This window comes from Chelonoidis abingdonii, chromosome 3, assembly GCF_003597395.2.
Source record: "Chelonoidis abingdonii isolate Lonesome George chromosome 3, CheloAbing_2.0, whole genome shotgun sequence".
Classification (NCBI taxonomy): Eukaryota; Metazoa; Chordata; order Testudines; family Testudinidae; genus Chelonoidis; species Chelonoidis abingdonii.
The window spans coordinates 174,149,149-174,173,916 of NC_133771.1; the positions used below are offsets into that span (position 1 = coordinate 174,149,149).

Below are 24,768 nucleotides of genomic sequence, written 5' to 3' on the forward strand. Positions count from 1 at the left end.
GATTTTAGGGTTACTCCTGTGGTTTTGAAGGAGTACTAAAATCAATTTAAATAGCCCTTTAATTCGAATTACAGGGCGGTGTAGTGTGGACGGGTGCACCATTAATTCGAATTAACGCTGTTAAATTCGAATTTAAGGCGCAGTGTAGACGGGGTCTCAGTCTTCTTTTCTCAGGACTTAAACATAAGTTTTTTGCAACCTTTCCCCACTGGTCAGGTTTTCTATACCTTTTGTCATTTTTATTGCTGTCCTCTGGATTCTCTCTGGTTTGTCTACATCTTTCCTGAAGTGTGGAATCCAGAACTGGACACAGGAGTCCAGCTGAGGCCTCCCCAGTGCCAAGTAGAGCACCACAGTTAACTTCTGTCTTTCAAGGAAGGTATACACTAGAAGCGCTACCTGGGTGCAGCTACACCACTGTAGCATGTCTGGTGAAACGCTCTGTGCTGACAGGAGAGCGCTCTCCCATCAGCATAATTACTCCACCTCTGTGAAAGGTGAAAACTATGTCGGTGGGAGAGTGTCTCCTGCTAACATAGCACCCATATGAGCAGTGCTTAGGTCGCTGTAACTTGCATTACTTGAGGTGTCTTTTTCACACCCCTGAGCGACATACATTGGGTTAACTTAAGCAATAGTGTAGACCTACCCTTCCATACAACACTCCTATTATAATGCACTCAAAATATTAGCCTTTTTTGCAACTGCTTGACATTGTTGTACGTGTCTTGACTATTTCATCTTGTTGATTTTGGACCAAATCTTAAATTTGTCAACTCCATTTTGAATTCTAATCTAAGAATGATGATAACTAGGCACAGCTTCAGTGCTTTGCATCCCTTGATCTCAGCTGCTTTGAAAGACTAGAGGGGGAAATGTCTCTGTGTTTCAGCCTTTGTCTTGTACATTTTAGTGTGCTTTGTGTATAGTCAGTGTCACTGTTGTTCTTGTGCAGTCAGTTATGCCCTGATCCTGCCATCCAACCAGCTGTGTGCACACAGACAGTTGACTTCTTTGGGGCTCCAGACATGCTCGAGAATATACCTGTGTGGCTCACATTTCAGGATTGGGGATTGGTCTTGTTTCCTCTATTGCTTCTATGGATCTTTCATGCAGGGTCAGGAGAAGAACAAATAAAAAAAGGAGAATGTGATTGTAAGTCTCTAAAAACTTGTCAGAAGAATACAGGGGAACATCTAGTACCTGAAACTAATTGAACTCACTTTTTTTTTTTTAAACTCTAGTCTACATTGCTGGTATCCCCTTAAATAGGTTAATGAAACAGAAAAAACATCCAGCTTTTTTTTTATTTTTGTGGTTTTCATGTTCTGAAAAATGTCATAGACCAAGGGTTCTTAACCTTTTCCTTTCTGAGACCTCCCTCCCTGCCCCCACAACGTGCTATAAAAACTCCAGGGCCCGGGCGGGTAAGAGGGGACTCAAGGCTCTGGGCCGAGGTGGGACCCATGGGCATAGATGTTGTTTGACTTCTATTTTGGGGAGGCAAGGGCCGACAGGGCTTGGGCCAGCTCCGCACAGTGAGGTCCATGAAGGGAGTGCCACCCCCACACCCTGACTCACCTCAGCAGGCCACCCACCTGTCTGGGGCTGTGTGCAGGTGGCTGCTCCCCAAGGGCTCTACCAGCCCCAGAGCTGGCTCCCTGCCTGGGCAGCTCTGACCAGCTGTGTGAGTAGTCAAAGGGGGCTGGGAGCTGAGGAGCAGCCACAACCCTGGGCACCAGCAGCAGACAGGGAAATGCCACAGCTGCCCACTCCATGACACCACCAGCCAGAAGAGCAGCTTCCCCACACTGCCTGGCTCTGGCTTCCTGCCCAGGATCTGGCCAGAAGGGGGGGCCCGAGGGGAGCTGACAAAAAGGGGGCGGGGAGAGCTGCCCCCAGGACTGCCCCACTCTGGGTAAGGCACTACAGTTTTGGCGGGGGAGGGAGGGAGGGAAATACACTTGTGCCCCTTCAACTCTGCCCATGGGCTCAGGGCTTCAGCCCCGCTACTCCTGGCCTCAGCGGGGGAGGGGGCAGAGCTTGAGGTTTCAGCTCCTTGCTTCTCTGACTTCAGGTGTGGGGAGAGGAGAGCTCGGGGTTTCATCCCTGTGCTGCTCCCAGCTTCAACCCTGTGGGTGGGTGCCCCCTGCTTCAGAGGTGGGGCCTCACTTCCCTTCTGAAAGGGCTCATGGACCCCAGTTGACAACCACTGTCAAAGACCATAAAGAAGTGTCCAGTACCCAACTCCACAACAGAAGCAATATTCTTTAGAGGTGAGAATTTGTAATTGTCTCACATGGAAAAGAAAACCTGGCTTCATTGTTGAATTTGTATGGGTTCTGAATGAGCTTCTTCATACTGATCTTCTATGGCTTCTTAATAAAACTACATTAAAAGAACATTAAGATAACAAAGTCAAGTGCTCAGAAATTAGGTAATGCTAAATTAAGGTTGCCTGTACAGCCCATCATGCTTGCTTGGTCTGAGGCTAGCACCTGTTGACCATCTTTCCTTTCTGATTCAGCCCTCTTTGTGTAGACTTCTGCTCAGGCTTAAAAATTGGACCCAAGCCCAGCCAACCTGAACCCAAGAAGATCAAATAGTTTTCTGACCTGACCCCAACTCTTCCCCTCCATATCCAAGTCACCACTGTCACCACTTCCCACTCTGCCTGTGGGGTCAGCACAGCAGTGTGCCCTGCTCCTGCTGTCCATCACTCCCTGCTGTGCAGCAGAACATGAGGGGTTGCAACTCCTTGGCATACTCACTCTGCAGCGTACACTGTGCAGTGATGTGGCAGCAAGAGCAAGAAACGCTGCTGCCGATGTACCAGTCCCACTGGCAGGAGGAGGAGAGCCAACCTGGCCTGAGTCCAAAAAGGTGTGTGTTTTCTTACCCAGCTAGACCCAGACCTGACACTGGTTGGGTCCTGTTGTAGGGCTCTAGTCTTGTGTGTACACATTATGATATAGTCTATCATACAAACATATACTAATTTTTCTATAGGACCCCATCTCATTCAGTGCATGGGATGGACTATGCTCTGGGAATGAATCAGGTTTGCATAATGAATGACACCTCATCCCCTATTTGTTGCAGAAATTGTAAACTGTGTAGTGAATGTGGCAGAGCACTGCAGGAAGAGAAAGGAGAGTCTTGTGAACCCCCTATGTCTGTCACGTAGTTGCTACATCATGCAGGGCAAGACACTTAAACCAAATTTTTCACAGGTGGGTAGTAATTTGTTGCTCCTCATTTACTGGACACCCAACTTGAGACGTCAAGAGTTGGATTTGAAGTAGTATCAAGCACTCAGAACTACCACCGAGATCTGAGAGTTCTGTTCTGACCATATAAAGTGTTATAAAAATTAGGTACTAGGTTTCTCAGTTTGGGCACCCAAAATTAGGTGATCCCTTGGACTTTAATTTTCTGTACCTAAGACCGATAGATGTAAAAAGGGGATGATAATGCTGTGTTAAGATGTGTGTGAATAGCTAAATTACTGTGGTGAGAGCACTATAGAAAAGCTCAGGAGGACGTTAATTTATTCTGTATTCAGTGTTTGGATAGTGTCCAGTAAATAAGGTTGGGGGGCACACTTTGAATGATGAAGATTAAAAAGAAAAGTATTGAAAAGCTACCTATTTAGTATGCATCCATTCTGTGCAGTGAATGAGAGAGGGCTCTGTGTAAAGTGGGGGATCCTGTAACTAATGGCTGTATCATAACGCATATGCACAAGTGGGCTAATTTAAGGTTGCACAAGCTGTAATTTGACTGGATTTGATTGGGTTTTCACAGGAATAACAAAAGATATGTCCCTGACACCATGGTTACCTACCTACCAATATTCTGTGCCAAAGCTCAACAAAACAGTTGTGGTACTTTTTTTTTTTTTTTAAGTGGACAAAGCATATGTTTTCCCCTCACCTTGTTCTTGGAAATGCCTGAGCCATTTTAGCTGAAACATATAAAAAAAAATTCAGCCTGAGTCAGACACGTGGAATGAAAATTTTCATTTCAGACAGCTTGTTTGACAAACTTATATGCAACTGAAAAGAGGATCTTGTAATGGGAAGTGTAGGATAACCTATAGACCAGTGGTTCTGAAACTTTTATACTGATGACTGCTTTCACATAGCAAGCAACTGAGTGTGACTCCCCCCTTATAAATTAAAAACACTTTTTTATATATTTAACACCATTATAAATGCTGGAGGCAAAGCGGAGTTTGGGGTGGAAGTTGACCGTTTGTGACACCCTATGTAGTAATCTCACTACCCTCTGAGGGATCACGACCCCCAGTCTGAGAACCCCTCCTGTAGACAAAAGTAGTTGCATGCACTTCTCCTTACTCTGCAGCAGCTTCTGCCCATGCCAGACAGGGGGATGGGCTACAGCATGCTCTCATACTTCCCTTCCTATTATCCTTTCCTTCTACTTTCTTTAATTTTTTTCTTGCCAGTCCCTTCTTCCTAGATGTTTGGAACAAATGACCATCCTAAACCAAGAGACCACATTCATGTGTTTTAAACTTGTGTTAAGGTACCACATGGGTGTGTGTCACACACACAAAATAACTCAAGGGAACATGGATGGAGTCCTTGCCTGAATGAAAATGCTGAACAAGTTCTTTAAATTCAGTTGTCAGCTGTGTTATATTACATTGGTCGGCTAGTAAGCATATTATTTCAAATATTTTGATTGTTCTGAATTTCTTACAGAACTTTGAAACAGCAGTTCAAGAGAATATTACCATTAATGGACACCCATGGCAGGAAACTTCAGATGAAGCTGAGCTTCAGAATGGTGTGTGTTTGGTTTTTAATAAATGTCTTCATTTTAATATGTTAAGTGCTTAAACTAATCAAGCAATTGTTCCTGCTGTTGTTGCTAATATATGTGATGCTGAGGGAAGAGATCAGACTGAACCCAAGCCTGTGTGTGTTCAGATTAATGAGTTACACCTTTTCAATAAAACCTTTCACCTAAAACAACCTCCATATATAAATTAAAGGAGGAAAAATAATCCTTGAACATATAAGTTCCTGTACCCTTGTGACTTGGAAACACACAGGGTGTGGGAGAGAACTCAGTTTGTTCTGACACTTCAGATTTGTTCGATAATCAGTTATCAAGATGATGGGTGATTTATAAATAATAGGTAAATGACATTTCAAATTAAAGAAGTTTATATAACCAATGTCCAGGGTAATTATCCTGCAGAAGAGTTTATAACAAAAGGACTAGTGCAATATTTACAAAATTAGATTTAGTTTGAAAAAAGAATCATTTTACATGATCACTTGTTATAGTCCCATTCACTTAGTCTTTTTTCTTCTCTTATTCTTACTATCTAAATTGAATAGAACAAATGGAAGGGATATTATTTTTAAAGCTGTAATACGAAATAAATCAGAATTAACAAAAAAAAGAAACTAATGTTCTTCCTAGTAAACTCTCAACCTTTTTTACTTCACAATTTTTTTAAATCAAGGCACCCCAGCCTATGAGTATCTCCCTCACAATGATAGTAAGAGGAATACAGTAACAGTTAACATATAATAGAGTTCCAGTGGCTGCAAAGTAATGAAAGGCCCACCCCTGCAAAACCACCAGCCAAAGATTAATGACAAGTTAAATTCCTTGTGTATCCTAGACAAGCAAAATTGATGTTAGGTAGTACTGCTGTAATTTCCTATACTATCTTGATGGTTGTTTGGTGGTATCTCAAGCCAGTTCTTGTGAGAAAAGTATGTTTACATCACAGGGATTGGCATCCTTGAGTATATCCAGAGACTCAAGAGTGGGTGTAAGGAATAGATGAATCAGAAAAATGTTTATTTTGCGGTGTAATGGTGTTGCACTCACCTCTTGCAAGCACCTCTGGTAGAGTGCAAGTGCCGGCATTCTTTCAGTTTATTGTGGGTCTTCGCTGACTCAGCCATCCAGCCAGGTCATACATATTCTGTCTGTGAGATAAAAGCAACACAAACCCCTTTTGGGGTACATGTTCAACAGGGGCCTCTCTTAGTACCCTCTCATGTTTCTCAATTTGTCCCTGCTCCGGAATAGAGCAGTGCTTCACGGCTCCTATCCTGGAGGCAGTGTGTTCACCCTCTTGGGGCTTCCTGGCTACAGCTCTCCAGCTGGGTCACTATAGTTTAGATCCCCTTCTGTAGTGCCTCATTGTCCAAGCTGCTTCCCCCAGTGGCTGTTGGGAGGTGGGAGGGGCAAGAAGGGGCTGTCCACTACTCCAGGCCCCAGCCCAGGGATCCTGTAGATAGCTATCTGCTGTGTCCCTTTATCTAAGGCTATGTCTATACAACCGCAGTAAGTCGACCTACGCTATGCAACTCTAGCTAGGTGAATATGTATCTTACGTCAAGTTATCACGGGGGGTTGGCGGGAGAAGTTCTCCTGTTGACTTACCTTACTCTTCTCATTGGGTGCAGCATACGGGGGGTCGACTGGAGAGCGATCTGCTGTCGATTTGGCGGGTCTTCACTAGACCTGCTAAATCAACCACCAGTGGATTAATCTCAGAGCATGGATCCCGGCCGTAGTGTAGTCCTGCCCTAAGTCACGCTGCTGCTCTGATTCTCTGGGCCACTTCCCCACCGCCCTGTGCCATCTTCACCCTTACATCAGGATCTTGTCCTGATGGAGTCCCTGCAATCAGCTCAGAGCTCCTCGCTCTCCCTGGCTTCTTGTAGCACTACCTCATCTGAGGTCCTATAGCTCTATTAGCCAGCCACACAGTATCCACACTCCTAAAGCTCCAGCAAGGAACTGAACTTGCTGTGGCCCTGCAGTTCTTCTTATACTGACCTGTTGGACCCTGAGTGGCTGCTTCCCACACAGCCATTCTAGGCAGCTTGGGGGACCTCTATACTGCCCTTTTCTAGGGTGGGATGTGGCAGGATCACAAGGCCTCCAGCAGGGGCCCTCAGGTCTAGTCCACCCTGCCACATGCAGTTACTGCTTTTAATATCTTTTAATTTGTAATAATGGGGATTCTTGGTATTCTCTAGTGTTCACAGAAAACAGTCAATGTGGTTTGGTTGCATATACCTGTTAGTGAGTATCAGGTATTCTTCCTCACATGCAACTGCTACCCTTGGCTGAGTGAAATTGAAAACACAGGTATGGACTTGAATGTGGAAGAAGAGTTCTCTGAGCTGCTGCTTGGTCTGCAAGCTCTATATACTCTGCAACTGATGACCTAGGCTGAAGAAACACTCCAAGCTATGTTCCAGAATCACTGCCTCTTGGCAGAAAGTTTGAATCTGAGAAAATGGATTCTGACTTAAGCAATTGTAAAACTGGTATTTTTCAAGTTTGCATCATCTTGGGAACTTTCTTTATGGAAGGATATTTTTGTTTCTATTTTAATGTGGATCACTCTTTATTGGAATACATTTTTCTTTATGGAAAACTTCCCTGTTTTAAAAAAAATCAAAAAAGTTTGAATTAAAAATTGTAAAATTCTTACCCACTTTGGATCATCTTGAACTAATGTCAATTTTAATTTCTTATTGGAATATCAATGGAAACATGCCAGAAGTACTCAAGTCAGCATTTGTTTGCAGTTAATACACTTCTAGAAAAAATATTTATTTTAAAATGTAACTACTGATTTTCATTACAGTAATGCAAAATCTGTTTAAAAAATTCTTATTTTATAAGTCTTGTGAATTGTGTGTGTAAATAACCCAATTATTTTGATGGGAAAACAAGGTTAGAGCACAACATTGGTTGCTCTCAACAAATCAAAACTTCAGGGTTGGATTTAGAGCTATTCCACTTTGTATAAATAAGTACATATTTATTGTATCAGACACAAACTGATTATATAGCCAAAGTAGAACAATTCCAACAGGAAAGATGGAAAGAGGAATTCCATCTTGTACCCCAAATAGTCGTCAGCCTGGTGGTCAGGGGACTCACCTGACGGGGAGGTGTCGGTTATTTTGTGAAAATGTTTGGAAGGACTTGGTTTTGTCCCAGTGCAGAACAGGAAATATTTTGAAATCTCATAAATTTTCATGAATGGGAAAACAGTTTCCTACCCAACTCTATTGTTTTGCTTATTGGCATTTCTTCCACATCCATTGATGCTGCGCAGATTGACCAGTAGAGGGTGCTGAATATCCATTTTTCCCTAATGCACTAACATCTACAATGTGCTCAGCCTTTGGGTCACATGCATTCTAGAATACAGGAATGTAACTGTTACAAAACAGAAGGAAATGGGGTTAGTGTAACTCTAGTTTTTATTGTGTGTAACGATAGATTATATGAATTTAAATAACATAGACAGCTGGTTAAAGTTTGTTTGAAACCCCAGACAAATCTAATAGTATTTAGTTTTAAAAATTGTCAAGTTTTTAATTGCAATATTTGGGAAGCTAAGAACTTATTATAGGACACACATACTGCAAACACTACTCACAAAATACTTCTCTTCTTACTTTACAGCCACAGAAAAAATGGCTTGCATATTTTGTCTAATACTTTTAAGAATTTGCTCTTAGAAAAAAAAATTATGTATTACAGAAAGATCAGCTCATAAGTGTGTGGTGTCTGTATAAATACAGAGGGAAAATATAATTTTTATATTTTTCATTGCATAGCTCAGTGTCAGGATTTCCACTCTTCATTCCCTCAGAAAATGTAATTTTTTTTTTTTAATGTAGTGAAGAATAGCAGCCATTACTGCTGGAAGAAGAGCATTGTCACAAAATAGCCAGTGTGTGTTCTAAGTCACAGTATAGCTACGGCATACCTTGTAATAATTCTCAAGGAGTGCAGAGTTTGTCTGAAGTCTAGCATGTGTCTTCAGGCTGAATCCATGTCTGAAAAGGCTGCCACAAATATCAAAGTAAGGGAGTTTAGTAGATCTGACAGAATACTTGTCAAGCTTGAGGGCCTGATTCAGTGCCCAGTGAAGTCCATGGGAGTTTTTCCATTGGGTTTAATGGGCTTTGGATCAGTAGTCACTTCTAATGGCTAGTTTGCTCCAACATATACTATCTTTGCTGAAGGGAGCTGATGAGAACTAGCCTCTTAGGACTTGTGCACTCGCAGAAGTTGTACTGTATTAACTATACTAGTATAGTTATAGCAGAACAGTTCCCCTAGGTAGATACAATATAGTGGTACAAAGGAGCTTATATTAAGCAAACTTACTCACAAAAGGAAATAACTAGGGGTTGCCTTGCTATAACTACTTCCGAATAAAATCCCAGCCTTGACCGAAATAGTTATACTAGTATAAAACTAAAATGTGTAGCCCATCTCTTAAAAACAACTAATGCTCTCATAAATCTGAAGCTTCTCAGAAGGATTCAAGGAATCCAGGAAATTAGTATCATGTGTGAGATCTCGTCTATATACAGTTATAATATTAAGCTGACTTTCAGTGTTGGAGTTCTAGAAAGCAGTTACTTTTGGACAGTGCCATGTCATGTCTGTCTGTGAATCAATCTCTAGTGAAAATAGCAATATTCAGTGTGGAATCTGAGCACTTACTGCATGTACTTTTAGCAGCTTTACACTTTCGTGTGGCTTCACTGTGTTGTGTACATTTATGAGAGGATGGGGCATCCTTCATGTAGGCTCACTTTACATGATTTAGACTGATGGATGCTAACTTCTCCAAAAAATAGGAAACACAAACCTCACCCTCTCTCTCTGTAGCTAACTAAATTTACTTCGATTGTAAGCAGTTTGGGATAGAGAGAGAGATCATCCTTTCATTTTACATGTGTACAATGCCTAGTGCAGTGGGGCCTGATCCTTGATTGGGTTTTCTAAGCAGTGTTCCGGTACAAATAACAGCAGCTACCCTGAAACAGGGGGTAAGGAGACTAATTGCCATGAGAAATTTCAATGCCTGCTGTTAGGGGGAAGGACTGGCCAAAATTGTGCTTTATTTTTCTTTAGTTTCCTGTAATAATTTTGGTATTTTTTAAAGACACTCTTAAAATAACTGTGTGTACTATGTCACCTTGTTTTTCTTGTGAATTTAGGTTCTGACATCAAAATCCTTGAGGATCAGTTTGATGAACTTATAGTAGAGACAGCTACGAAGCGTAAGCAGTGTCCCAGAAAGATATTAGTACATGTAATCAAAACCATGAAAGCAGAGCAAGAAATGTTGGTAAGTATCTTTATTTAGCACTTTGTAAAGATGAAATAGTAATAAGATTTTATCACACCCTACTATTAAATCTTTGCTGAGATATGCGGCAAGACTGTTAGTTTTTTGTTTTTTTTTTGCGATAGTTAATATGTTTTCAGGTTACAAAGTGAATGTTAATTATGATTGATAGTAGTCCTAAAGTAATTTCCCCAAAGAGACCTCTTCTCTTGCTTTTGTTACTGATGGTCCTTTCAGATTTTGCAGTAATACTAATTAGATTATTCTGTTCTACCTAAATTGTTCAGCAAAAATTACGAAGTTGTTAAAATGTGGCATCACTGTACATCGCTTTCAGTCACTTTTGAGCAATAGTTTTTTATATTTTCCTCATCTTTGGCTGTAAGGAGTCCTCATGGGCAGCACAACTCCCAATACCACCACTGTCTCAATATATGTGTCTCAAGGCAGTGGCTTCATATAATAGCCCATAACAGTGAAGTTCCAGGGCTTCCTGACCCTTTTCTCCAAAAAACACTCCTGAAGAACAGCTATACCTGCTCTGCCCAAGTGTGTCAATCTCCCTACATCTGCCAAAGGAAGGCTGCCTCCTTTAAGGCTCTTCAAATCAATCCATTAAAAATGCTTGATCAGTGTAATTTGTATACTTCCCTCAGTTGGGACAGTTGCCTTGTGTATTTCCAGACTTGCTAACAAAGTGTGTGAGCCACAAGAATTTTGTTCCAATAGTGACTAATGCCAGAAAGAAGTGACTCTCTTATCCTGGTCTGCTCACAAATTTGAGAGGTGACCTGTAGTAGAGAAAATATTTTATGGGTCAGACTTGAATATAAATGTTACTCACCTTTCCCTTGTATTATAAAAACTAAAAACATTTTCTAACTGTTGAAGATGTTGGTATTGAAATAAGTTTCTTTCCTGGAAAGGGCAAATATAGTGCCTACCTACAAAAAGGGAAATAAAAACAACCCAGGAAACTACAGACCAGTTTAACTTCTGTGCCAGGGAAGATAATGGAGCATGTAATTAAGGAAATCATCTGCAAACGCTTGGAAGGTGGTAAGGTGATAGGGAATAGCCAGCATGGATTTGTAAAGAAAAACCATGTCAAACCAATCTGATAGCTGTCTGATAGATAAGATAACAGTCTTGGTGGATAAAGGAGAAGCAGTGGATGTAGGTATACCTAGACTTTAGTAAGCATTTGATACGCTCGTCTCGGCAGATTAATGTCTTATCAACAGACTAGCAAATACAACTTAGATGGGGCTGCTATGAGTGGTTGCATAACTGGCCTGGATAACCGTACTCAGGAATAGTTATTAATGGTTCCCAAATCCTGCTGAAGGGATTATAACAAGTGGGTACCGTATGGGTCTGTTTTGGGACAGGCTCTGTTCAATATCTCTTCATCAACGATTAGATATTGGCATGAAAATATGCTTATTTAAGTTTGCAGATGATACCAAACTGGGAGGGATGGCAACTGTTGGAGGAGAGGTCATAGTATCTAAACATCGATCTGGTACATAGTTGGAGATATGTGTCTACGGTTAAACAGGATGAAGTTTAATAAGAGCAAATGCAAAGTGCTCACTTAGGTAAGTAACACTCAGTTTCACACACACAGGTAGATTCGAGGAAGAAACTGTCTAGAGGCGTAGCGGCAGAAACGATCTAGGGATATCGGAACTCACAAAGCTAAATATGGTCAACTAGGTGATCTGTAGCCAAAAAAGCAAACATGATGTTCTGGGATGCATTAACAGATGTTTGTGGAGCAAGACAGGAGAAGTCATTCTTCTGTTCTACTCTGGAGTATTGTGTCAGTTCTGGGCATTGCAACATTTCAAGAAAGATGTGGAAGAATTTGGAGAGGTCAGAGAAGACAACAAGAATGGTTAAAGGTCTTGAGAACAGACCTTATGAAGGAAGGCTGAAAGAACTGGGTTGTTTTAGTTTGGAAAAGAGAGGGACGAGAGGGGACATGATAGCAGTTTTCACGGTATCTAAAAGGGCGTCATAAGGAGGAGGAGAATAACTTGTCACCTGCTTCCTAAGATAGAACAAAGAAAGAATTGGGCTTAAACTGCAGCAAGGAGATTAGGTGGACATTAGGAAAAGTTCTAACTGCAGCGTGTTAAACACTGGAATAAATTGCCTAGGGAGGTTGTAGAATCTCCATCTCTGGAGATATTTAAGAGTAGGTTAGATAAATGTCTATCAGGGATGATCTAGACAGTATTTGGTCCTGCCATGAGGGCAGGGGACTGGACTCGATGACCTCTTGAGGTCCCTTCCAGTCCTAGTGTCTGTGAATCTATGTAGCAGATGGCAATGCTTCTCCCAAAATATCTAGATTTTAGCTAAAAATGTTGCTTTCCTCTGGACTGACAACTGAGTTTAGAGTTTGGCAAAATAAAGCTTAATATGGTGTCCATATACATTTAAATAAAAAATGGACTGACAGAGCTAATTAGGTCACTCTTTCTAACAATTCTCTGTATAGAATGTAGAGCACTAATCCCACTAACCATTTTTATTACAGTAGTAACCCATTGTGCTAGGTACTGTGAAAAACATAGATTAAGACATTACTTAAACCAAGGAAATATTTCAGAGTGAAAAATATTTTGAATTTATTTTTTGTATATGCAGAAGCTCTACCAGCCTGTTGTAAAGCAAAAAAAGATAAAGCCTGAGCCCTCTCAAGGTAAGTGTTTTGTTTGTCATGACAATGCAAATGTATAGAGATAACATTACTTAATGGAATCACTGAACGCAAATTTTTAAAGAAATGCCAATAAATTGTTCTCTTTCAAGTGTGACTTTCAGACAAAGATTTTTAACCTGTTCATTCTGTTGGCATAGTTATACAAGTGAGAACTGGGTTATTTGAATACACTTCTATTCTGGATATAACTGTGCAGACATAAAACCTTGAGGTAGCTGGACATACTGTTACATTGCTTTATTTGCACACATCTAGTTCTCTTGTCCTGAAACCTTCATGCTATTACAGGTTGTGCTTCAGGGCAAAAATCAGCCACTAACAAATGATGGGGGGTTGGCAAATATTTCCTGTGGATCAGGTTATCCAATAACTGTCTGTGGCAGAGTTTCTTGCATCTTCCTCTGTCCACTGTTGTAGACAAGATGCCAAACTCAATGAATCACTGGCTTCATCTATTTATGGCAATTCCTGTGTTCCTAATCATGTCTTATGAGAATACCACTTGGTTCTCAACATGAGTCAGTAGGCAAGCAATTGCTAAGAACTGGCTGACCTGGTAAAGAAGTATAAAGTACACATTTCTGGACATGGTTTTATCATTCAGTACGGAGTGACACAGTTTATTATAATTTTTAAGAAAATCAACACTCATGTTACCTTTTAAAATACATATGAATGGGGGACACATGATATATAAATTGTAACTGTTAAAGCAGAAACTCTTTAATCAGTGTGCTAAGTTTATTAGGTACTTTGTAAACAGGACACTGTCTCTGTCCTAAGGATCTTACAGTTAAGAACAAATAAAACATTAAGGGCATGAGTAGGATGCAGTCTTTCAAAGCTTGTCTTTACAAGATGCATTATCTTCACCACCCTATTTTAAAAGGGTGTTGGTTTATTTCTAGCATTTTTAATGTAGTAAATCATACGCTGTGGTTTCAAGGTCCTCAGTGTACGTTGGCGGCGCAATGTCATTCACGCAATATAAAAATATTTAAACAAATAGAAACATTAACTAGAACTGAGGTGAAGTTTTGATAGAAGCTTTCAATTCTCAAATTGCTGATCTGACTTTACTTTAGGCAATGTTTCCTTTCTGTAACTGAGAGGAAACTGCTCTGAGGAATGCCAGCTTTTGTAGCTAAGGTGCCAGCAGGAACTGTAAAGAACCTCACTTCATAGCTGAGGGTTTTTTTCAGTGGCGGGGTTAGTGTCCACATCTGCAGGTTTAAGCATAGATTAACTTTTGGAACATAGTCTTTATTTTGTTGCTCTTTTTAAACAAAACAACATCAAGTTATTGACAAAAAGCATATAATTTGTGCTGAATTTTAGTATTTGCATAGTCTCTGGGAAGTTAATGCATTCCAGTTTAGTAAGTGCAGTGGCCAGAAACCAAAAATGTTTAGATTACTCAATACCTTTCATATCCTTTTTTCATTTCCCTATGTTTTGGAAAGCCTAGACCAATGAGGAATATAATGCTCTCCATGTAAACCTAAACTTTAACCGATAGTGACATGTTAAGTGTACTCAATGTGCCATTGTTTCTGATTACCTAGTGGGGTCTCAAGTAACTGCTTTTGTCTTCTCCCTCACAATTTGAGGGAGTCCTTACTTTACTCAGCCTTCCATCAATTTGTATCCTGTCATCAAAACTTCCTATCGCAGAAATACTGTCCTTTTGGATGAGTGTCCATTCATAGTCCACCGCTCTTTCTTTAGTTAGAAGGATTGCTGTGCAAATATTTTTCCTCCCAAGGTCTGAATAATCCTGCCTTTTTAACATCCTTTGCCATTCCTGAATTATGCTGCCTAACACCTGGATAGGAATTCAGATTAGGTCTCCACTAGTAAAACTCTTCCCAGGACAGAGTGCTCATTTTCCTGCTGTAAGAGACAAGTGCAGGATTGCTTTTGGTAGACTGTTTGATGAGAAGCATAATAGGTCTATTATTTTAGCTTGCAAATTATTCCCAATTTTTGATTTTCCTACTTATCAAAGTGATCACAAGAACTAATTTTGCATAGAGACTCTCATCCTGTTGTTGCCACAGTACGGTAAAATGAAAGTGTTTCCTTCATTCTGCATCTACTGCACAACGTAACTTCTTCCAAACTTCTTTCTTTCCAAATTGATCTAATAGAACACCTTCCCATTTTGTTTATAGTGAGTTCTTAATTTTTCTGGAGTAACACTTATCACTCCAGTTTTGCTGAGTGGAAAAGGTTAACTAACTCTGAATGCTGAGGGCAGCAAGTCCAGTTGTATATCAACAACAAAACCTTCCCTCAAACCTGCTACTTTTGTCTAACTTTCCATTAATGACCTCTTCACATTTATCTTCTGCCCTATCTTGTTGTCTTACATAATGAAATCTTTCAAGCTTCATAAACAAGTCTTGAGGTTTTATTTGTTGTAACTGTCTTCTTTCCTTCACCATCTCGTCGTTACCATTGTTTCTTGTGTTTATCTAACTTAGGTTGAAGACCTTTGGGATAGGGATCTTGTATCTTGCCTTTCCTGTCTGCACCTCGATGAGGCCTCTAGGCAACATAAATGACTAGGAATAATAATGGCAACATATAAAACTTAGCACAGAGATTTGTAATTTTAGGGGTGGAAGTTGGTAAATTACCATCCAGGTTTTTAGAGAGTAAGGCCTATGCTATAGGTGAGTTTAAAGACATTTATGCAAGTTCATGCTATATTTTCAGTTAGTAGGTCTAACTTTATACAAGTTGCTTACAAGTATTGTGCTGCATGTATGGTAAACAGCAGCCTATCTATACTGGTGAATAAGAAACAATAGAAAGTGCCTCTGGACTTTGTGTTTTCATGGAGCACATTTACTTACACGTTTATCAAGAAATCCTAAGATGCATACCATTACTTAGCCTTCTCTGGTCTTTTTAAAAATATTTAGGAGGCTTCAGTCAAGGAGACTTTGAGAACACGAGGTGTGTTGGTTATTTCTCATAAAGTAGCATAAAAAGTGAACAGATAGGAGTAATAAGTATAAAGAGCAATAAATAGAAAAATGTTTCTCATTTTGTATGCTCATATTCAAAGACCCTAGAACCAGAGCCCTTAAAATCTTTAGTTCAGTTCAAAATTAGTTCAATTACAACATCTGCAAATGTATATAAATAACAGTTCATGGGATTGTGGGAAGATTACTTGTAAACATTTGTTGTATATTTTTCCTAAGTGAATAAAGCTGTGACTGGCTTGTGGCAACCCTTTGAATATGGAAACAATATTCGTATATAAACACTAAATGAGAAAAATGGGTTGTATAATATGACATGAGGCAGTACTGGCTTGATAGTTTGCCCCAGTCTTTAAATGACAGGAAACCTGAGGTCTGCTTATTTTTTTCCCTGCTACTGGATAACCTGTCAAACTGTTATTAGTGGGAATCACTCAGTTTACAAAGCAGTGTATTCTTTTAGTTTCCTGTTGCATAAAATACTGAATGCCTTACAAAATACAAAATGCCTTAGATATCGGTTTTGTTGCTTTCTAATCATTTTTAAGGGTATTTTTAGTTGGTAATATTCTCCTGCTCTTTATTTAAAAAGAAAAAGTGTTTTTTTGATCACTTCATAATTCTGGGGGAATCTAAAATTTTTGATGATTGTTTCTTTGCAGCTTCTCACATGGCAAATCTTAGGCAGGTAACAGGGGTCACATCCAAGCAGATTGGTGAAGCAATGAAGGTAAGATTTCTGTGTGCCTGTTGGGAGGAAATATTTCATTGTGATTTTTGTCACATAACATTTAACACATTTTCCATCAATGCTGTAAAACAGCCGTATGAAGCAAATATTCTAACTAGCCAATATATCCTTTTTGTACAAAAATTTGCCACCTGTATTTGTAAAATTACTGATTCTACATCTTTATCAGACATAATTGCAGTAGAACTCTTGCTTTGGACTAAGTTTTCTTTAAGATTCACAGTGAAAGACCTGTAAAGGATTTTTGTAATTTGGAATATCCGCAGTGTTGTAAAGATTTCTGTACGTGCAGTGTTTGGAAGCTTAAACCATCATCTTAGAAGAATGGTACTGCCTCTGTATACTAAATGGCATTTTATCACTTTGGTAAGAAATTTGAAATGAACTGTAATATTTCCTCCATATTTATTCTTGATAAACTGTTCATATGTTCTTCTGGTTAGTCTTTAAACTTGCACTGAAATTTCTTTACATGAGCTGCTAATGCAGACTCTTGATACTATTGGTCTATGAGTTAGTATTGGTAACTCAGAACTATAATTCCAAAAGATTGTGTTAGGTGGGGGTTTTATGGATGTCAAATTCTAGTTAACATGTTTTTTCTACTCATAATTAATATTGATAATGTTAGTTTAGTTATGTAACTTGGGATTGGAGTTGCTCTGTTTTTTTCTTTGTAGTCCCTACCAGCATTGATAGAAAGAGCGGAGGGATTTTCCCAAGCGTTAACTTTGCAGCCCATCTTAGAACTATGCAAGCTTCGCCAAGAAGTCTTTGCTGGCTGTAAGGCTAAGGAAGAAAATAAAATCCAAAACTTTCTAACACAAGTGGAAGTCACACCAGCAGAGACTGCTGCTAGTAAAAATTCTAATGCTATCCTGAAAAGAAAGAGAACCACAGATTCACCACAGATGAAATACTACCCGCTGCGACGAAGAATTACGTTGAATACATGAAAGTTTTTCTTACACTTACTTTCAAGCTTGAAAATCTACTCTCCCCATTTCGACAGTATAGTTTAACTGTGTTCTTTCTGACAGTGAATTACAGGTTTTCTTAAAAAGAGAATTTAGTGTCTGTGTAGCCTTTAATGTTTTTATATTTTTTTCTTTCTGTTACAGCCTAGTCATGTGAAAATGTGTACATTAGCAGTGATCATCAGAGTGCACATATATCCCCACAAATTTTTGTCTGTCCTTCAAAATAGTAAACTCTATAGATTAGCCTATAATTTTTTCTGTATTCTTTTATTGTAGGGATAAACTCTCTGGTTTTGATCCTTCAGTTGCTTGCACAAGTGCACAACTTTATGCATGTGAGTAGATCTGTTGTATTCAATTGGATTATTCATGCATAAAGCATGTGTATAAAAAGATTGGAGGATGAACCTATGATATTGCTCCCTTAAATATAGCTAGCTAGATAGCTGTTGGTTTCTTTAATTGTTGAGGAAAAGTAATTTTAAAACACGTCGGTCTCTGTATAGCAGATATAGTTTTCATTTATAAAGTTTGTGTGCAATTGCAAAACTGGCCTTTTTTAGTACCATTATTTTTATTCTAAATTTGGGTGGGTTTGGCTTATTTTTTTATAATCTGTGTTTTTATGTAAATATGGAATTTTAATAAAATGTTTATATATTTACCTGTAGTATAGTTTTTGAACAAAATCAGGCCTTTTCGGTCTTGTAATGTATAACATATCAGCATTTTCTTGTCATCCTAACTATACGTGTCTAAGTGCAACCACCCTGGGAACCCTAGAGGACACTTCTCCATGTTAGAGGATCTCCAGGCAATGTTGTATGTATATATATCTGTAAGTAAAATATTTTTGGCTAGACTTTTAAATCAATGTAGAGTAAAATTAATTTAATATCAAGCTGAACTATCCAACATCTGAGTTTCTTCATATTATAACCAAATAACTAGAAGATTGCAAAATATTAAATTGAGCAGCTTGCCTTAATAATTTATATTTCAAATGTTTCAGAAGTCAAAGCTATTAATATATCTTTTTTCCTGGCTTCTGATTACATACACGTGCAATATAAACTTATCTCTATAACATGTAAAGTGCTTTCTCATACTGAATAACTTTAATTACTTTTTATTGGAGAATTTCACAGATCAAAAAGACTCAGTAAGAGGGAAAGAATAGGCCCCACTTAAACCTTTCAGAGACTGAAAATCTTTAAGAAAAATGTGTGGCAAATTTTAGTTTAAAATATTGTGACTAGTAAATATAAACTTAGTACAGAGTGAGAATATGTATGTTGAACATTTGTACATAAATATTGTTTTTATGACTTGTATATTTGTAATAGACATTTGTGCTATTATACAAAGCAAATAAAACTAATTAAAAAATACTGTATGAAATCTCAATTTAGTTTATTTACCACTTCAAGAGTAACTATCTAATCTGGGATTATGTAGTGACTCTAGTGGGTTACCTTTGGAAACCACTTTCAGATGTTGTCTTGGGTACTAGTAGGGAGACAAGATAGCAAGTATGAAAAAGTGGGACATAGGATCCTATTTTACCTCCTGCACCCAAGACAAAGTCCCTAACATCAGGACAGTCCCAATAATACCCTAGGTACTGGTCCCATTCTGGCTTTTATGTGTCTTCTCCAAACCACTGCATAACTCAGTATGAACAGAAATATCTACTTGAGAGGCCCAAGACTGGCATTACCAGAGTGGTGGGATTATTGTAGCATATAGAATATAGATAGGAAGGAAGAACACAATCCACCTGCATTATGCACGGTTGTGTGCTTTTCTTTTTTATTGGTGAGGATGAGAAGACACCAACCACCCCATTCCTTCACCCAAATGTTGATCCACACACATTCTTCTCAGTTCCTTCTGCCCCTTTTCCCTCAACCCCGCAGATAAAACTCCTCCTCTTCTACTTGTAAGACCAATATGTGAGTGCTATTTATTTTAGGATTTTTTACTGGCATCTATCACTAGTATCTAAGCATCTCCTAAATTAATTGAATGGCATAAGAAAGTCTCTAGTTGGTTTCAGGAAGCGTTTGGCTCTTCTTCCTTAACAGTTGTAGTTAAGCACCAACAGTGTGTTTGATTTGTACAAATCAACAGACTTGACTCCTGACCCAAGGAACAAGAATTCCAAAAGGCAAAAATCAGGTAAACACCTTAATAGAACCTGAGCAAGACCTCTTGGAGCTACTTTTGTAAACAGCTGAAGATGGCATCATATTGACAATTTTTTAAGGCTCCATGAAAGGTGGGATTTCAAGAGGGATATGAATGAAGTGAGTATGGATGCTTAGTGTTCTGCAGCAGGGAGAACATTCCAAACACAGGATGTGATGTGGAAGAAGACACAAACCTGAGTGGTAGAGGAAAAGAGGTGAGGCTGCCAGGTTAAGCAAAGTGGTCAACGGGAAACTTGGTAAGAAACAAAAATATCACTAAGTCTTATGGGTAGGGCAGGGATAGGCAACCTATGGCACACATGGCAAAGGTGGCACACAAGCTGATTTTCAGTGGCACTCATACTGCCTGGGTCCTAGCCACCGGTCCAGGGGGCACTGCATTTTAATTTAATTTTAAATGAAGTTTCTTAAACATTTTTAAAACCTAATTTATTTTACATACAACAATAGTTTAATGTTTTTAGAAGGTCTCTTTATATAAGTCTATAATTTAAAACTAATGTATTACTGGCACATGAAACCTTAAATTAGAGTGAATAAATGAAGATTCAGCACACCACTTCTGAAAGGTTGCTGACCCCTGGCGTAGGCTCTGTGTCTGAACAGGGATCCTCTTATGAAGTTCAGGATATCTGATGACAACCATGGGACAGACCTACTGGCAGAGAACATGACAGGCAGAACGTCCCAAAAGACTTCTCTATATGAACTATATGGTACATACGTTGCTGTTTATAAATATGGAAAGCTTTATACATTTGCAATGTTCCTTGTGCATGACCTCAAGTGTTCTGTTTTTTTTTTCTTTCTTGGTCTGAATATGCAAAGCGCTTCATTTTTCTTTCTGAGATACTTTTCCCCTTCAATGAACTTTCCATAGAAATCAGCAAGGCAAGTGTCGGAAGTGTGCACTTACTGAAATGGCACAACAGTTAAACTTATTTTTAACAGGGTAAATTGGTATTGCATCAGGAGACGTCTGGTAGTTCTTAATATAGCCTCTGAATTCTGCAAGAGCTACCTACTCCATAAAGGAAAGACTGTTCTTGATAGTTAAAGTTCACAGCCACATTTTCATTATAAATTGGATTTTTGACCCATTACATTTTTCATTTTAGATGTAATATATCTTACAATGTTGCCACTCTCTCAAGCAGTAGCAGATATTGGGGCCCTACAGATCCATTCCCATTGGAGGAGAAATCAGTGATGCATAATCTGGGTTTATTTTGGTTGTTGTAACTTGTTCTATTTACACTTTATATACTGGTTCTTGAACAGAGGTGATCACAAAGAGCATGTAAGTAAATTTCTTTTTCAGAAATCTCTACCCAATGCCCAGTTTCTAAAGGGTACGTCTACACTATGGGATTATTTCGATTTAACATAAACCGGTTTTATAAAACAGATTGTATAAAATCGAGTGCACACGGCCACACTAAGCACATTAATTCGGCGGTGTGCGTCTGTGGTCCGAGGCTAGCATCGATTTCCAGAGCGTTGCACTGTGGGTAGCTATTCCGTAGCTATCCCATAGTTCCCTCAGTCTGCCCCGCCCCTTAGAATTCTGGATTGAGAACCCAGTGGCTGATGGGGCAAAAATCATTGTCGCGGGAGGTTCTGGGTAAATGTCGTCAGTCATTCCTTCCTCCGGGAAAGCAACGACAAACAATCATTTCGCGCCCTTTTTCCCTGGATTGCCCTGGCAGACGCCATAGCACGGCAACCATGGAGCCCGTTAAGCTTTTTTTTTTCCCGGCAACTTATGTGTACTGGATGCCGCGGAGAGAGAGGCGATACTCCAGCGCTACACAGCAGCTCCAGCACTACACAGCAGCATTCATTTGCTTTTGCATGATAGCAGAGACGGTTTATCAGTCGTTCTGTACCGTCTGCTGCCGCCATAAATTGGCAATGAGATGATCGGTTATCTGTCCTCTGTACTGTCTGCTGCTATCATGGGTGCCCTGGCTGAGATCGGCCGGGCGCACAAAAGCAAAACTGGAATGACTCCCCAAGTCAATCCCTCCTTTATGGTTTCTAAAAATAGTCAGTCCTGCCTAGAATATGGGGCAAGTGTACTAGAGAACAGTGTATCAGAGAGCACAGGTGCTCTGTGTCAGATCCCGCAGAAATGATGAGCTACATGCCATTCACGGGGGGCCTCCTGCAACAACCCCACCTGTTGCTTCCTCCTCCCCCAACCTTCCTGGGCTCCCGTGGCAGTGTCCCCCCCCCCCCCATTTGTGTCATGAAGTTAATAAAGAATGCAGGAATAAGAAACACTGACTTGTTAGTGAGATAAAATGAGGGGGAGGCAGCCTCCCGGACTATGACAGTCCAGGCACAGAAACATTAAGCGGTGCGGGGGAGAGGAGCCCAGCATGCTGCTGCTATGATAGTCCAGGCAGTACAGAATCTTTTCTTTACACAGGAAAGGGAGGGGCTGATGGAGCTCAGCCCCCAGTTGCTATGATGAAGACGGTTACCAGCGTTCTGTACCATCTACTGGGAATGACCAGGAGTCATTCCTATTTTTACCAGGCGCCCCCGGCCAGCCTCACCTGAGGCCAGCCAGGAGCACTCACGGCTGATGGTGACGACGGATAGCAGTCATATTGTACCATCTGCCACTGGGGACGGAGAGGAGCAGATACTGCTCTTCACTGCTGCAGCATCGTCTTCTACCAGCAGCATTCAGTAGACATAGGGTGACATTGAAAGAAGTCAAGAAACGATTTCTTTCCCTTTCTTTCACGGGTGGGGAGGGGGGGAGTAAATTGACGAGCTATTCCCTGAACCACGCCGGACAATGTGTTTGAGCATTGGGAGCTCAGCCAAGAATGCAAATACTTTTCGAAGACTGCTGTGGACTGTGGGATAGCTGGAGTCCTCAGTACCCCCTCCCTCCGTCCCTCCCTCCATGAGCGTCCATTTGAGTCTCTGGCTTCCCGTTACACTTGTCACGCAGCACTGTGTAGCCTGGAGATTTTTTTTTCAAACACTATGGCATTTCATCTTCTGTAATGGAGCTTTGATAGAACAGATTTGTCTCCCCATACAGTGATCAGATCCAGTATCTCCCGTACGCTCCATGCTGGAGCTCTTTTTGGATTTGGGACTGCATTGCCACCCATGCTGATCAGAGCTCCACACTGGGCAAAGAGGAAATGAAAATCAAAATTTTGGGGGGCTTTTCCTGTTTACCTGGCCACTGCATCCGAGTTCAGATTGCTGTCCAGAGCGGTCACAGTGGAGCACTGGGAGATACCGCCCGGAGGCCAATACCGTCAATTTGCGGCCACACTAACCCTAATCCGATATGGTAATACCGATTTTTAGCGCTACTCCTCTCGTTGGGGAGGAGTACAGAAACCGATTTAAAGAGCCCTTTATAAAGGGCCTCATAGTGTGGACGGGTACAGCGTTAAATCGGTTTAAACGCGTAGTGTAGACCAGGCCTAAGAAGCAACTCTTCCCCAAGAATTTACTCTAGTTGGAGAGAATAAGAAAGAGAACAAACTTGCTGATTGCCACATCTCCTCCAAAGAAACCTATACCATCAAATTAACAATACAGCATTTCTGCAAGGACTGTGTACTGCTTGCACACTAACCGCTTGTCTACATGATGAAATGTGTGGCAAGCCAGAGTGTGAATCTACATCATACTGCTAATTCGTTGTGCCCTAGCAGGACCTACGCACTAAAAGTTCTTTAAGTAGATGCGGCTTAGATGTGTGCACTGAAGCTGGCAAAATTTGTGTGGCAGTTCTGATAGAGGAGTGGCCATATCCCCTCCCCTGGCTATATGAGGCAGCACTGTCCTGACCCTCCCGACCCCAGTGCCTTCTTACCACTCATGGTTGGAGTTGAAGCTCTATGTAGTGAAAAATTGTGAGGTTAAGAACTATTGCTTAGTGTATTTCCTAGTTGTATGTAGTTAGAGGGAACCTGAGTCCAGTATTAATGAGTGATGCTGGCATTGGCTGTTTTCATGCTAGCTGGCCATCTTTGCCTTTCCATCCCAACCTCTCCCTTGGCCCAGGACTTTGCCAATGCTACGTATTTTATAGTCTCATTGTTTTATGGGCTGCTGAACTTTTGGGTCTGTTGGCACCCCCCCCCCCCAATGTACACTTTCCACAGTCTGGAAGCAGAGCTGGTGCTGGGCTTGGTGCAAGGGACTGCCTTGGCACCATTGCATTAGACATCATTAATATTACTGTGGTGACTCACCCCGCACTCCATTTCAGCATCGTCAACGTACTTTGATGCTACTGCTGACTTTGGGGTCAGTGCCACTCCCAGCACTGGGAACAAAGGAGGTGTACTCAGTGCTGACAGTACCATTTCCACTGTCAGCGCCAGCGGGCTCCTTCTTTGGGGGGAACGAATAGTCAGACCAGTTACTTGCCCCTTCAGGGCTGGCTCCACCGTTATCCCCAGAAACTCAAAACTACTTGGCATCGAGGCTGAGCTCCTCCGTCTCTCATTCTCCACTGCCTGGCCCTCATCAAGAGCTGTTTATGGAGCACAATGGGTACCAGGATTGGCACTCATCTCACGGTTGGGATGGGGGGCCCTGGCCCAGCACCTTCTGGCCATGAATGTCTTATTCTTATGCCTAGTGATCTCCAAGACTGCGCTGAGCATTTAAGCAGAGTTCCTGCAGAACACCCATAAGTTGTTGGATATTCTGCAGCCAGCTGCTCCTGGGAAAGTGGCCCTCCCTATAAATGATGTGCTCCTAGATCCTGCAAAGGTCCTTTGGGGCATGCCAGCTTCAGTACCACCTATTGTGAAGCACATGAAGAAACACTGCTTAGTCCTGGTGCAGGAATTGGAGGGCTTTTACTCCCAGCCGGTCCCAAATTCCCTGGTAGTACCCATAGTGAATGATAGAGCCCAGCAGACAAGAAGT

The 24,768-nt window shown here is 40.7% G+C and overlaps 1 protein-coding gene across 1 annotated transcript in view; it reads left to right on the plus strand.

Moving 5' to 3' along the window:
* NSL1 (NSL1 component of MIS12 kinetochore complex) overlaps nucleotides 1-19,025 on the plus strand; it is a 24,470-nt gene extending 5,445 nt beyond the window's left edge. The window contains exons 2-6 of the mRNA XM_032805128.2: nucleotides 4,731-4,815; nucleotides 10,041-10,171; nucleotides 12,830-12,884; nucleotides 16,564-16,631; nucleotides 17,333-19,025. Coding sequence (XP_032661019.1) covers nucleotides 4,731-4,815; nucleotides 10,041-10,171; nucleotides 12,830-12,884; nucleotides 16,564-16,631; nucleotides 17,333-17,608 — 615 coding nt within the window. The 3' untranslated portion in view covers nucleotides 17,609-19,025. The remainder of the gene's footprint in view (nucleotides 1-4,730; nucleotides 4,816-10,040; nucleotides 10,172-12,829; nucleotides 12,885-16,563; nucleotides 16,632-17,332) is intronic.
* The last annotated feature ends 5,743 nt before the right edge of the window (nucleotides 19,026-24,768 follow it).